Source organism: Phocoena phocoena, chromosome 10 (genome assembly GCF_963924675.1).
Source record: "Phocoena phocoena chromosome 10, mPhoPho1.1, whole genome shotgun sequence".
Classification (NCBI taxonomy): Eukaryota; Metazoa; Chordata; class Mammalia; order Artiodactyla; family Phocoenidae; genus Phocoena; species Phocoena phocoena.
In genome coordinates, this window is record NC_089228.1 from 49,296,058 (window position 1) to 49,310,548 (window position 14,491).

The following is a 14,491-nucleotide window of genomic DNA, read 5'->3' on the forward strand; positions in this document are numbered from 1 at the left end:
CTGCCTGGCCTGGCCTGCCCTCCCTCCCTCATCGGGCTGGTCTGAGGTTTCATTCCACAGATGAGCAGCAGATGAAATACTTTTCAAGATACAGCACAGTTGATGTGAAGACTAAGGACCCTACTCTTACTTTAAGAGTACAGGATAAATTAGCTTTGGACTTCCCCTGCCCCATGCAATAAAGCAAGTTTTATGTACACTCCCCGTATCTTTTTCTAACATTTTCTTATATAAATTTAAATATCTTACAAAAAAAGGCTTTTTCCTCCAAACATATAAATTTGAGTGAAACATATATTCCCCACTTGTGAGCTTGTTTCTTCACTAAAATACAAATGCTACCTGATATTAAGGGTAAGTGTCTTTTGACCACTGGAGATCACTGAAGTCTGAATTGCACTGTGGAGAAGGCACTTGTGTTTTCTGAGGTCTCCAGGAAGTACCTCGGTGAGCGCTGAATCGCTGTCCTCCAGAACCCGTGCCAAAGCCTCCGAGTGCCCAGTCACTGAGGCAGCTGGGGAAAAATGGTGAGTAAACTTGATTCTAAAATTATGGAAATAAAAAATAATAACGGCATGGACCAATTCTTAGTCTAGAATCAAACTACCAACAAAATCCAAAGTGTTCATTCATGAAGATTCAAACCTGTTTCATTCTCTCATAAATTATAAAATACAAAGGTGGCTATTTTAATGACAAAGCTCAAACAGTCCTGAAAGGGGTCTGAGTGGACGAGAGATCGGTCCTTCCAGGCGGGGCCCGGGCAGCAGGGCGGCCTCCCTATTGCTGGGCCAGCAGTGCTGTCCTGTTGGCCTTCATCTTCTCCAGCCGCTTGGCCAGATGGCTGTTGGTCATCTCCATCTCCTCGATCTTGTCCAGTGCTGTTCGTAACTGGAGACAGGAAGAGCTTGGTCACTTCACATGGTCAAAAACGAAACCCAGCGCTACTTTCCTCTCCAGTTTCTGGGAAGTGGAAGCACTGCATGCGATCCTGCAGTTGCACTGTTTTTCAGGCAGCCAGAGTTGTTAACCAACGGTGCTGAACATTCATCACAGAGAGGACACAGAGAAGCTGGAGAAACAGACCTCATCTAAAACAAACATCAAAACTCTCCTTTTTCTTATTATCTAACTGACCAAAACATAAAAGTAAATGGCAGTCACTGTGTAGGTCAGAAACCAACACAGAACAGTGATTCCACTGCTGTTTCACTACGATTGGAGCCAGGATTAAAGTCCTTATGCAGCAAAGACTTTATCGCCAAAGGATTTCTTCTTTTTAGGAAAGTATTCCAAGAAGCATAATAAAAGCAAGTACCTCTCGTTGTAGCTTCCTCTTTTCTGCTTTCAGTTCATCCTCGACTTTCTCCGCATTCTCAGCAGCGGTTTTATATCTCAGCACCTGCCCCTCCAGGCGGCTGATCTGTAAATATGAGAACACAGGCCTCTGGTGCTGGCACTAGGAACCACCACTTTTTTGCAGCCAAGATGGAAATACAATGTCATGACAGATTCCAAGAATCTAACACTAACAAGTCCCTTCAGGGGGAGTCAGAGGTCCTCTCAGAACTCGACTGCTATTTATACATCTAGAACTGTCCCTAGAGAGGATGACAGCTGTAGAGTCATTATAGGGCCGATTTCCCATGTTAAGTTTTACGACAACCGTATTGTTTAAAAGCCATAGTAACATCAGGAGGAGACTCCCCGAGAGACTTTCTGAAATATACAATAAGGGATTATGTTATAAACTACAATCTTCTGGAAGGCTCTTGAAACAGCTACAAGAAACAGAATTATAGCTTCAGTCTCATTCATTCATAGAAAAGGCTGAAATGCCCTATCAGGTGTTCTCTGCTGGCTTTTCCACTTTAGAGCTTTCATAGAGATTCAACTGCAAAGGCAGCTCAAAAAACCTAGGCATTCATGGGGTTAACCACTGAGATGCAGGAAGCAGATGTGTTGGTACCGTACACAAGAAGGACTTACACTTTGCTCCAAGGTGGTTATATCCTGTTCTGCTTTTGAAAGCTTAAACTTGTACTCACTAATTTGTCTGTTGGCATCTCCTAGAACAGAAGAGAATATCACAGAGGTGAAGGTGTGAACGTGAGGCAGTGAGGCCCCCTGCAGCACAGGAGAGGACCGTGCAGTGGAAGAAGACAAAGCACACATGCCCACAGGCAACTGCGGTATCTCCTGCAGCACAGGTTCTGGCGCATCTATGCTATGAGAAGCTCTAGCACTTGTGTTGCAACAGCTATTTTAGAAGAAAATTTTCTCTTCACGCCATAATGTGTGCAGGTAGAGGATGAAGCAAGGAGCCCTGTCAGCGCAGCAGGGCCCCTGCCAACCTTACCTGCAGCCCCAGGGCCCAGGGAGCCTCTGTGCCCACGGGACCAGGCCCCCGCCCCCCGCTCCAGTTTCCCTGCCCCCAGCCCTACACCTTCCCATCTCCCCAGGTATCCTGCTCCCCCCAACAGCCCAAGTGCCCTTTTCTCCCCACCTCTGATCTAAGTCTAACCAACCTTTAAGGTCCTGCTCAAGGTCCTGCTAAATTTTCACCTCCTTCATGACTCTCCTTAGTTAACTCGAGCTTCTCCTTCCTTTGTTGCATTTTTTTGGACTCTCTTTTATGACATCATGCTTTCCTAACATTATATAGATACGTAAGGACAGGGGCCCTGTTTTGGCTTCTTGCATCTACCTCTGTTTCTAGCCAAGTGCTTTGCACGTAATGTACGCTTAATATTTACTGAAAATAAATGCTTTTCAGTAATACGTTGTGATAATGTGTTTAAGGATACAGAGCTATAAATCATTAGCTGTATATCTGACCTAAGAAGCAAACCATTTAAAATGAGAAGCTTAGAAATGCTGGGGGAGAAAAATTCCAGCAATCCAAATTTAACAAAAATCACTCTGAGCTAATTACATTGTAATAGGAATCATAAGGTTTGCAGGAGATAAACCAAATCTACCCTACTTAAGAACTTTTCTACTTTTCCATAAAACTAAGGTTAAAGCTACCCACATCATCTTTAATGCAAAAGGTTTTTCTAATTGGATAATTACTGTCACCCTAAAATTAATGTGGTTATAAAAGCCTCTCCCCAAAAGCCATCTCTGGTAGCGAAAGAGAACTACTCCCATTTCTGGGCCTAAAACTGAAGCTTTAGGATACTGTTTTTTAATTCTTAACTCCAGCAACTTATTATCAAAATGTGCTGCTTCCTTCTCACCAAACCACTCATTCCTTCCTGTTTTCAAAAGTATAAATCCCTGGTCTCAGCCATTTATTTCATGCATGTTCTGAAATTCCATCCCCAAACACCATGCTTACAGACAAGGCAGCTGTCCAGAACTGAGAGTCACCAGGTTCCTGTCCCGGCCTCCGGTGCAGGGGAGCTGCCTGCTTCTGTCGCTACATGCCAGGCCCGGCCCAGCCCAGCCCTGCCCGGCCCTGCTCTGCTCACCTGGGTCACAGCCCCACCCCGGTCACTTGCCCTGCTTGCCACAGACGCCAGCTCTGTCGTGGTGCCCGCTCTGGGAAGATGTCACACGTCAATGCACACCCATTCCTCCTCAATATGATTCCTTCTGAATTTGCTGTTTTAGTCAAACCCTTACAAATCTGTGCACTGCCCTCTCTCTAAGACTGCTGGCGGCCACGGGACTGTTTTGGTCACTATCACAACCTCCTAACTAGTCAACCTACCTTTTGTTATGCCTCTCTTTTCATCTACCCTCCACTCCAAATCGGTATTTCTAGAACAAAATATTTGAACTATATCACAAGGGTTCCAACTGATATCCAATAGAGGAAATGATACTAACCTCAAAAGTTAATAGTAATAAGTTAGTTTTAATAAGCCTGGTTCAAAAAGCTTGTCTATTTGGCCTAACTCAGAATATTTAGATAAAAGGGCCATGGAATAACCACTATTTTAAAATAAGTTATCAGAAAAGCCTTATTCAAATTGGAAAAATAGGTGTCTCCCCTGTGTGATTATACATTATCTAACTGTACATGAATGGCTGCTAAAATCTCCCCGCTGTGGGGATTACTGTGAATACCGTAGGCACTTTAAAATAATATGGGGTCAAAAGTAGAAAGGCAGAACAACTGAAATAATTTGGGTAAACTGAGTAGGCTTACTTTGTGGCCTTGGTTTAAATTCCATCTAATAAAGATTAATTTGGGTTAACAAGATTACTTCTGGGAAAATTCTGAAACTACTCCAGAGTAGTGTGAGTTAGTTCCAAATATATTCCCCTCCAGTTATCTAAGATAAATTCCATAGAAAAACATGTCATTAGGAAGGGTGCTTACAGATGACCCGGGGATGTGGGAAAGGATAGTGTCATGATGTCACTATTTGCAAAATGTTCTAGAAATCACTTTGCCAGGAAGCGGGGAGAGCATTACCTCTCAGGCCTTGTCACCCCAGGAAGCACACAGCCTAGTAGAAACCTCTTCAGTTCCATGACTGACCAGGATGGCTTTTCTAGTCCAGCTGAGAACTAACCAGTCTTCAGAACCGCAGGCTCTAACAGCCTGCTCACAACCACGTCCGGGACACAGCCCCACGCGGGTCAGTGGCAGCCCGGCCCCAGCCTTACTCTGCATTTCGATGAGCTGCAGGTCCGAGCCATTCTGGAGTCCCGCCAGGTCACCTGCTGTGCCATCGCTCCTGGAGCACTTCTGCTGTTCCTCCTCCAACTGCAGCTTCAGTTTTCTAATCTGAAGAGGAAGTAAAGGCTTATGCGTGAGATCCAGTCTCTCAAATGAAACAGGTGCTTGGCCTGGTGTCCACATCTTAGAATATGGCCACAAATCATTCATTCAGAAACTGTTTCCTGGAGTGCCTGCCATGGGGCACGCTGTGCTCAGGTGCTGGAGATCAGCTACGAACTAATTATCAAAAGGAGCAAGCTCCAGGACCAGGTGTCCCAGTTAAAACAGCCATATTTTATTATTTGTGTAGTTCTGTGGAAAAGTACATCTTAGGAGTTTCTTTTTTTTTAATTAAAAATGGAAAATTCATGGGCAGTTAGAGGTTTCTTGTTTAGAGTTAGGCTAAATATTCTTATTTAGAAAAACTGTATACAGAAATAATTGGAAATATATTTTTGAGTTCAGCTACATAATCTACCTTATTTTACCCAAAATAAAGGCCATTCATAGCAGCTTATTCATTAATAGCCCCAAACAAGAAACAACTGAAATGTCCATCAAGAGAAGGATAAGTAAATTGCGGTCGATTTATACAACGGAATTACTACTCAGCCAAAGAAGGGAACGTACTACTAATACGTGCAGCAACAAGGTGAATCTCAAACTGAGTATATGCTGTGTGAAAAACTCCAGAAAATGCAAACTGAAGGGACAAAAAGCAGATCAGTGGTTGCCTGGAGAGAGGGAGGGAGGTGGGAGGGGAAGGAAGGTTTACAAAGGGACACAGGAACTTTGGCAAAGTTATGGATATTTTCACCATCTTGATTGTGGTGATGGTTTCACAGGTATTGCTGTGAGTTAAACTGTCCCCCCAAATTCGTATTTTGCAGTCCTAAGCCCCAGTACCTCAGAATGTGACCTTATTTGGAAACACTCACGGCAGAGGCACTTAGTTGAGATGAAGTTACACTGGAATAGGGTGGGCCCCTAGTCCAATATGACTGGTGTCCTTATAAGAAGAATGCCACATGAAGAGACAGGCACAGAGGGAAGATGTGCTAAGACACAGAATGTCATCTACAAGCCAAGGGACCCCAAAGATGGGCAGCAAAATGCCAGAAGCTAGAAGAGAAGCCTGGAACTGACTTCCCATCACAGGCCTCAGAAGGAACCCACACTGCTGACACACAGCTTCTCACCTCCAGACTGTGAGCTGAGAGGACATTCTGTTATTCTACGCCGCCCGGTTTGTGGTGTTTTGTTATGGAAACTAATATAGGTATGTGTACATCCGCACACTTCAAGTATGGCAGCTTACTTTATGCCAGTTATAACCTAATAAAGGTTTTTTTTAAATTTACAAAATAAACTAAAAAATAAAATTAGGAGGGACTTTGGGTTGGGAGAAAAGAAGGCCCAGGTGGAGACAAGAGTCTCACATGTGGAAAATAAGATTAGACGGACAGAAATGAACTGCATGCTGAGGCCTCTGGTCCACCCTCAGTTCCCAAACAGCACACCCAGCTAGGACTGTAGCTCAGGCACAGGACGGGGATCTCTCTCTTTAGAACTCTCTGACTAGCCTAAAATTAAAGACCAACATAACCACATCTAAGGTTCCCAATAAGACACCCAGCCACATCAGGCTTCACAGAAACTTGACGAGCCCTACCCACAAGCTCAGAGCTGCCCACCAGCTTTTTAGTCCTCTACTTTTAAACTGAAGACCAACTAAATGTACATAAAAGAACATCCGGAAGGAAACAAACTATGCAGATAGAAAAAAAGAATCAGGAAGCAAACCAACCAGCCTATCAATACCCTCTGAGATAAGTGAAAATATCTGCATCCTTGAAATGACTGCAGAAATAGAAACTCAATAAAAATGAGAAGATAATGGTGAGAATATCTTTTAGAAAGCAGAACAAATGAGACGAAAAGTGATGGAAAAACAGGAGAGAAACAGTATCTGTCCCGAGGTCTGATCCCCCTCGCCACCCCCAAATCAAATCGAAGTCATGTTTCTCCAGATGCCTACAACTCTTATCATTAGAGATCCAGGAAGGAGCACAAATCAGAGCAAGTCTGCCCTCTCCTACAGTGGGCCACCTCCGGACCAAGACCAAGCGTCCCCACACCTCCTGCGTCCTTCATCATCAGGGGTCAAAGGTGAGTCTGCGTGCTCAGAGTTACAGGTGGCTTCCCCAGCTGTCCTCGGCTCCATCCACAGGGGTCAAAGGGAAAGCTCAGCACTCTGACCAGGTCTGCCCCTCCCCTGATGGAGAAAGGGTGAGCTCGGCACTGGGACTAAATCTGTGCTTCCCAGACAACTCTGCCCTTTCAACCATGACATCACTATCTGCCTCGGGTCAACCGGGACTAATCTCATCATCCCCATCATTCCTGTTCAATCATTCCTGTTCAATGTCCGTCTCGAAAAGGCTTGTCGTCCCTTTTCCTGCACTCCTTCCCAAAAGGCCCGGTACAAGCCCTACTCTGTCTTCATCTCCTAACCTTTCCCAAAGCCTGACACTCCTGCACTGCACCCTCTGGACTATCCTCCACCCTCTCTGTGCATCCCCATTACCCCATCGGTGCTCTAATAGAGACCTGCCCTCCCCTAAGGGGCCTGCTTCCTCTGCAGCCTGGCTGTCCTTTCAGCCCACCTCTCACTGAGCCTGAGAATGGATCAGGTGTCTTCTTGTGTTCCTTGCTGTTACAAACTCTTCTCCCTCTAGCCTCCCTGAATTCCTAATGCAGTTCCTAATCGCATCGCTTCAGATTATAAGTACTAACCCCACCTCATCATTGCCATCTCCCCACTCTTTCGTCACCATTTTAGCTCCTAACTCACATGATCTCCAGGCTACTCCTGCCTTAATTGTTGGCAAATTCAAAATACATCTAAGTGTGATCTCTCCTACATTGGATCTCTAGTTTCTGGAGCAAGGATCTTGCCACGTATCCCACCTTGCCCTCAGCCTCTCACTCCCACCGTCATATACCAGATCTCACCACTAGACAACAGCAGTCCCTACTGAATTCAGTTCCATATATCTTCTCTCTAAGCACTACTCTTGATCTTTCCAGCTCATTCCCTCTGGACCCAACTCCAAAAATCCTTCAACCCCACTGGCACCTATAGTCCACTGTTTCCATCTTCTCTCTGCTGTGCCTTGATATCTTCCTGGATTTCCCTCAAACCTCCTTACCCAGTTTAATCTCCAGGTCCGTCATCATCACTCTCTCGCACAAGCCCTCACCTCCTCTGCCCTATTATGCTCACCTGGTAAAATCTCTCTACCCACTCCATGCCTATATCTATGCAGCTACATGTGCCTGGAGAAGCACACACAATAAATGCATTCACGCAAAACTCCAAACCACATCACTGAAATCTGAGAACCCTAGGGAGAAAGGAGAGTATGGTACAAGCTGCCAGAGAGGGAAAAACGGGTCATAGACAAAAGATCAAAAATCAAAATGTCCTTGAAATTCTCAATAGCCTGCAGGAGGCCAGAAGACAATGAAGCAATTTATTAAAAAAAAAAAAAGTTCTGAAGAACCTAGGGCCAGGATAGGAATAAAGACGCAGATGTACAGAATGGACTTGAGGACATGGGGAGGGGGAAGGGTAAGCTGGGACGAAGTGAGAGATAGTCATGGACACATATACACTACCAAATGTAAAATAGATAGCTAGTGGGAAGCAGCCGCATAGCACAGGGAGATCAGCTCGGAGCTTTGTGACCACCTAGAGGGGTGGAATAGGGAGGGTGGGAGGGAGACACAAGAGGGAGGGGATATGGGGATGTATGTATATATATAGCTGATTCACTTTGTTACAAAGCAGAAACTAACACACCATTGTAAAGCAATTATACTCCAATAAAGAAGTTAAAAAAAAAAGAATGAAAATGATTACAATGAGGAATTCTATACCCCCATCAAACTGTTAATCAAGTAAGAGGACAAAATGAAGACATTTCAGTTCTGCAAAGTTAGGAAAAATTTACAGCCCCAAAACTCTTTCCTCAGGAAGCTACTGGGGGATGTACCAGAATAAGAGAATGGACACAGAAGGAGGGAGGCATAAGATGCTGCTCCAGCCTGGAGCACAGGCAAAGGAAACTCTAGATGATGGTGAAAGGTGGTCACGTCTCTGTCCCAGGGGAGTGAGCCTCTAAGTTCACAAGGGGTGAGTCAGATGCACCAAGAACCAAAAGAAATGGAACTGAGGGAATACCTGATGCATCTGAAAACACCAAGAGTGGACTGAAACGACTATTGGAGAGTCTGCAGCTAGATTAGTAACAAATACATAGGAAACCAAGCAAATGACAAGAAAAACCACAATACTAACTTCAGGCGAACTAAGGAGTTGTGAAGGAGATGAATCCTAGAATCTTCCATGGCTCCACTGTGAGCAGTGTTTACAGAGTCCTGATAACGTAAACAGACTGGAATCTCACTGCTCCTTTATTAGGAGGATGTGGGAATGGAAAGTATACATGCGTGCGGTAGGGAGAGGGGATGAAGGAAAGATAAATCCTTACGTCCCATAGAGGGATGTCAACAGAGCAGCCTTAAACAGAACAATCAAGAAGCAACATAAGCATGTTATATAGAAGCATACAAGGGCGGTACACACCACAAGAATCAGCTAAAGGAAGCAAAAGCGACGGTCGGGGCTGGAGGTGGGGAGAGGGCAGGGCAGGGCACTTCTGTCTTCAGAACAGGCTTTTAAAACTATTTGACTCCTTAAACTTCGTGTCCTTTTTTTTTTAAAGAACAGGAGACAACAAAGATAAATTATCTTTTTATCCTTCAACTCTTACTTGAGTAGTGATGTTTGAAAGAAGCACATTTCTTTCTAGTGTACATTTTAGTTTGCTAACATTTTACCATATGATTTAGTCAGTTACAATTAATATCCCCTTCCAATGAGAAGAATACCTTTACCTGTGATAGTAGTTCTTCCTTTTCTCCAGCAAGTTTTCGTAGCCTTACATCTAAAACAAATGAAAAATTTGTAATGTTGTAGTACATAAACAATTTAAAATAATTCTTCAAATTCACAAACAGCAAACATCTGATAAACAGTTCATAGCTCTAAATATCAAGACATGAAGGCTTTAATGGTGAAAGGAAAAGTACTTAATTATTCAACACATATTTCCACACAACTGATATTTATCAGGGCACTAAATACAACATTTGCTCCCAAGAGCAGTGATTTTCCATCTGAAGACAAAATGAAGTACAAAGATCATTTCCTTGTTTCAAAAATTTGCAAGTTTTACCAGTAGATAGACAACTCAAAGCCAAGGGTACTCCCACAGGCTCTTAAGCCCTTAGCAGGAGAAAACTACGGGAGAGAAGGCAGGGGCTAAGAATGGGCCTGAGAGGGGTGCTAGAGCAAAGAAAACAGGAACACAATGATGGAAGAAGCAGAGGCCCACAAAGCTAGTTGGGGGAGGGAAGGGGACCAACTCTAAGATGTGTGCCGTCAAGAGCCATCTGAGGGGCTTCCCTGGTGGCGCAGTGGTTGAGAGTCTGCCTGCTAATGCGGGGGACATGGGTTTGAGCCCTGGTCTGGAAGGATGCCACATGCCGCGGAGCAACTAGGCCCGTGCGCCACAACTACTGAGCTGGTGCGTCTGGAGCCTGTGCTCCATGGCGGGAGGGGCTGCGATAGTGAGAGGCCCGCGCATCGCGATGAAGAGTGGCCCCCACTTGCCGCAACTACAGAAAGCCCTCGCACAGAAACGAAGACCCAACACAGCAAAGATAAATTAACTAATTAATAAACTCCTACCCCCAACATCTTAAAAAGACAAACAAACAAACAAAAAACCCAAAAGAGCCATCTGAGGCTTGGTAGCAGGACTGCTAGGGCTTGCTCCTGGCCTGAGGGGAGGGCTGCTTCTTCCCAACATGCATTAAAATAGGCCCCTTGGGGCTTCCCTGGTGGTGCAGTGGTTGAGAGTCCGCCTGCCGATGCAGGGGACACAGGTTCGTGCCCAGGTCCGGGAGGATCCCACATGCCGCGGAGTGGCTGGGCCCGTGAGCCATGGCCACTGAGCCTGCGCGTCTGGAGCCTGTGCTCCGCATTGGGAGGGGCCACAGCAGTGAGGGGTCCGCGTACCGCAAAAAAAAAAAAATAGGGCCCTTGGACTGAGGGGACACCTACAGATGCGTTTTTTACAAAAGCACCTGACACCCAGCCAGCACTCCCCACAATCCACCAAGGTCATGGCCAAATGTTTCGGCACCTCCCATCAGGCAGAGAAAACCATCTGAGCTGCCCGTGGCTGTACACTCAGTCTATTCCCCACGGCAGCTCTCACTCACCTCGCCGGCATCCTCTGCTTTATCAAAGTTCTCGACAGTTACACTTCCAGAATTCTGTACGTTAGAGAATGTGCCCTTTAAAACGATTTTTGGCTGCCCGCCCCCCTTTATATTATAGTATATCTATTCTTCTAGGAAACCTACATATATATGAAAATAGGACAAAGAAGAAAAAACGATCATTTTTTAATATAAAAGTGAGCTGATGATACAGTATCTACTTGTGCCATTCTTATTCTCTAGAATAGGAATCTTAGTGGAGGCAACAGATGGGCATCTGAGTGGTTTCCTGAGACAGGTGTCATTAGGTTCTCAAGGGGTCAAATTTAACAGGCTTAGCCCTTAAGAGGCTCAGAAGCCCTGCTCTGGAATAACACTCCTCTGATATCTTCTTGGTCGTCTGTTTGTTGCCTTAAGAAATGCAGTGGCAAAGAGCTACAGAATCCTGGCATGAGTAGCAGGACAGAAAACCAGATGCTCCAGGAAGAAGAAACTTACACGTACTCTGGAAGCTGCCGACCAGCCCACTGGTTCCCCCGGACGGATGTGCTGGATTATCTCTTTGCAGAAGGTTGTATTTAAGTGAAAAAGCAACATGTATACACCCACAGTGCTTCCAACCAGGGGCCTTACAGTTACACTTACTGCCTGTCAATGACCCCAATGCTGGTTTCCCAAGGTCAAGGATGTCTGAAGACAGTGTGCCCAGATTTCATGCCGTTAGGGATCTAGATAAGGCTCAGACAGACCTGGTGTGTTTTTGTTTTCCAAGAGAGGATGTGAACAAGCTGGAAGTCCAAGAGGACAGCATTAATCCAAGTCAATACAGTGGCGGTGTCTTACCCAGTGGCCCTTCTCCTGCCGACTCCAAGACCTGAGCAGCTTCCTGAGACACAACAGTGATGGCTCCTACCACTGGCTCCTGGTGGACGTCGCCGTTGGGAGTGCCGTCGGGGATGATGACTAAGCCATGTTTCTGCGGAAAGGAAGAAACCCACCATCACAAAAAACGGCCCCCAGGTAAGGAGAACATGGCAGTGAGGCGACTGACCCTGCGACAACACATGTCTGCCACGGGAACACCTGGTCAGCACTAGCTACCCGGAATCTAGCTCTGCAGAGACAGGACTCACACCTACCAAATCTGGGCTGAGGAGTGAACACTGTGCTTTGTATTCAGGCTGGAAAGAGGACAGGACGGAAGGAAGGAGGAACAAAGCAGTGAGGGCCTGGCGCGCGGGGGAGCTCACGTACCTCTCCCGTCTCCACTGCTGCCTTCAGCTCGGCCAGCTCCTCTCTGAGCGAGTCCCGCTCACTCCTAAGGCAGCCAATGTATTCTTTCTGTTTCTCTAGGGCCTGGTTTAGACAGGGTAGCAAGAGAAAGAACGGCACAGAAAAAGAGCAAGTGAAAGGTAGCAGAGAAGTACCTAATTCAAATTCAAAAAAGATAAAGGCATAGGAGACAAGGAAGCATTAAAAGCTTTGGAAACAAGCAGTTAGATATGGGAGGAAATACACAGTTATACGGGTATCTATCTCCAGAAGAAAGTTTTAATAGTAAGTGGTTAATCGTGCATAAATTTGGCAAAACATGCTTATCACATCAGGCAAGAAAGCAAATCTTTCTTTTTCAGTCATTTAGCAATACTTAAAATAAAGTCTTCCTTACAAACCTCCTAAGTACGTTTGTTTGGTAGACCAAAAAACCCACGTTTCATGTTAAACTAAAGTATATTCAAGAATATACTTGATTTTTTAAAAAATAAAAATTAGTTCTGGAGGAAAACAACCAGTATATATACAAGGTATTTTAATTAAATACTGGCCGTTGTAATAGTTCTCCAGGAGTACGGTAAAATATTCCTCAGATACCGCTTAATTAAAAATAGCTAATCTCAGGTTTCCCTGGTGGCGCAGTGGTTGAGAGTCTGCCTGCCAATGCAGGGGACACGGGTTCGTGCCCCGGTCCGGGAAGATCCCACATGCCGTGGAGCGGCTAGGCCCGTGAGCCATGGCCGCTGAGCCTGCGTGTCCAGAGCCTGTGCTCCGCAACGGGAGAGGCCACAACAGTGAGAGGCCCGCGTACCGCAAAAAAAAAAAAAAAAAAAAAAAAAAAAAAAAAAAAAACTAATCTCCCCCCGCCCAAAATTCTCAAGGATCTGTTTTTGTTAATTTAACTAACAAAATAATAACTAAGGTTTATTTGGTTTTCTGATATACCTTCAAAATGTGAAAAACCAAAATAAAATACTGACAAAATAAATACAGTCCACCTATGGCAGGTAGCAGAATATGGGTTTGGAAACAGGACGTTGAGTCCTGGCACCTATTAACTGACCTATGCCTCAGTTTCCTCACTGGAAAAGGGGATAATAACAGCAGCATCCTATGGGCACAGGCTGAAAGGAGTACTCAGTGTCAAGCACCCTGCCTGCAGTGCGTAAGATGCAAGCAAGGCTCAGGAAAAGCCAGACTGGGTTCCATTTTTCCCACCATTGCCTAAATCTCACACTGTCAGAGCTCAGGACAGTGGTGCAGAAGCAGGAACACATGTTTGGTCAACAATGACATACTGTTACTCTGTGTAATAAAATACCCCATACTTCAGAACCCACCCAGGATACGCAGTCTGTGCAGGTATCTGACAGCTGCGCTATTTGAAAAAGCCTTTCTCTGCACATTTGTTCCTATATTTAATGTTTTCTACCAGCATTCCCATTAATCTAAGAAGTTAAACTACAACGGGTAACTTTCCTCTTGGTTTACAGAGTTTAGAAGTGGGCTAACTGCTTAGTCACTGACTGCTGAATAGCTGGACAACTTTTTAAATCACTATAATCCTATTTTCCAACCAATAAGTAAATAATGGATGATAGCAACTGCCATTTGTGTAGCTCCAGGTGTTAAACATACATATAATTTCTCTCATATATTTTTAACTTAATTTCTCCCTTATATACCCTGTACTTTCCTTATGCCCATTTCACAGATCAGAAAACTGAGGTTCAGAGAGGCTACGTTTTCACCCAAAGTCACAGTAACTGGTAAAGCCAGAAAATGAATCCAGTTCTTTTTGGTTCCAAAGCCCTTGTGTACTCTTTATCTATCGTCGCCCCATGAAGGCCACAATTATGTTCCCTTATTGTCATCCCAGATAGTACTGGAAAAGTAGTTCACAGGGCAAGTCCTATTCCTTACCTGCCCAAACTGCAACATGAACATCTAACTTCCTTTCAACAATTTACATTCATACTGTGTGTCTACAGTCTGTAAGTTAACAATCTGCGTTTCTAGCACCATAAGGCATTTACTCTAACACTCCAAGCTAATATTAACACTCCATTACATTACTTGCAAGTGTAACATTAGGACAACAAAGCCCAAGCAATACTCTCCCATTTACTGACAGCCACTCTCATCTCTGCTGCGTTGGCTATTTTGGGTTATGGTATCTGTGTG

At 44.8% G+C, this 14,491-nt stretch overlaps 1 protein-coding gene across 12 annotated transcripts in view; it reads right to left on the reverse strand.

Moving 5' to 3' along the window:
- Nucleotides 1–780: 780 nt before the first annotated feature.
- LRRFIP2 (LRR binding FLII interacting protein 2) overlaps nucleotides 781–14,491 on the reverse strand; it is a 97,256-nt gene continuing 83,545 nt past the window's right edge. For 9 of the 12 annotated variants that reach the window (XM_065884648.1, XM_065884646.1, XM_065884647.1 and 6 more), the window contains 7 exons: nucleotides 12,287–12,388; nucleotides 11,876–12,008; nucleotides 9,641–9,690; nucleotides 4,624–4,744; nucleotides 1,990–2,069; nucleotides 1,319–1,423; nucleotides 781–891 (listed from right to left, as the gene is read on the reverse strand). In XM_065884648.1, coding sequence (XP_065740720.1) covers nucleotides 781–891; nucleotides 1,319–1,423; nucleotides 1,990–2,069; nucleotides 4,624–4,744; nucleotides 9,641–9,690; nucleotides 11,876–12,008; nucleotides 12,287–12,388 — 702 coding nt within the window. The remainder of the gene's footprint in view (nucleotides 892–1,318; nucleotides 1,424–1,989; nucleotides 2,070–4,623; nucleotides 4,745–9,640; nucleotides 9,691–11,875; nucleotides 12,009–12,286; nucleotides 12,389–14,491) is intronic. The other 3 variants (XM_065884650.1, XM_065884649.1, XM_065884641.1) reach the window with 1 other exon arrangement.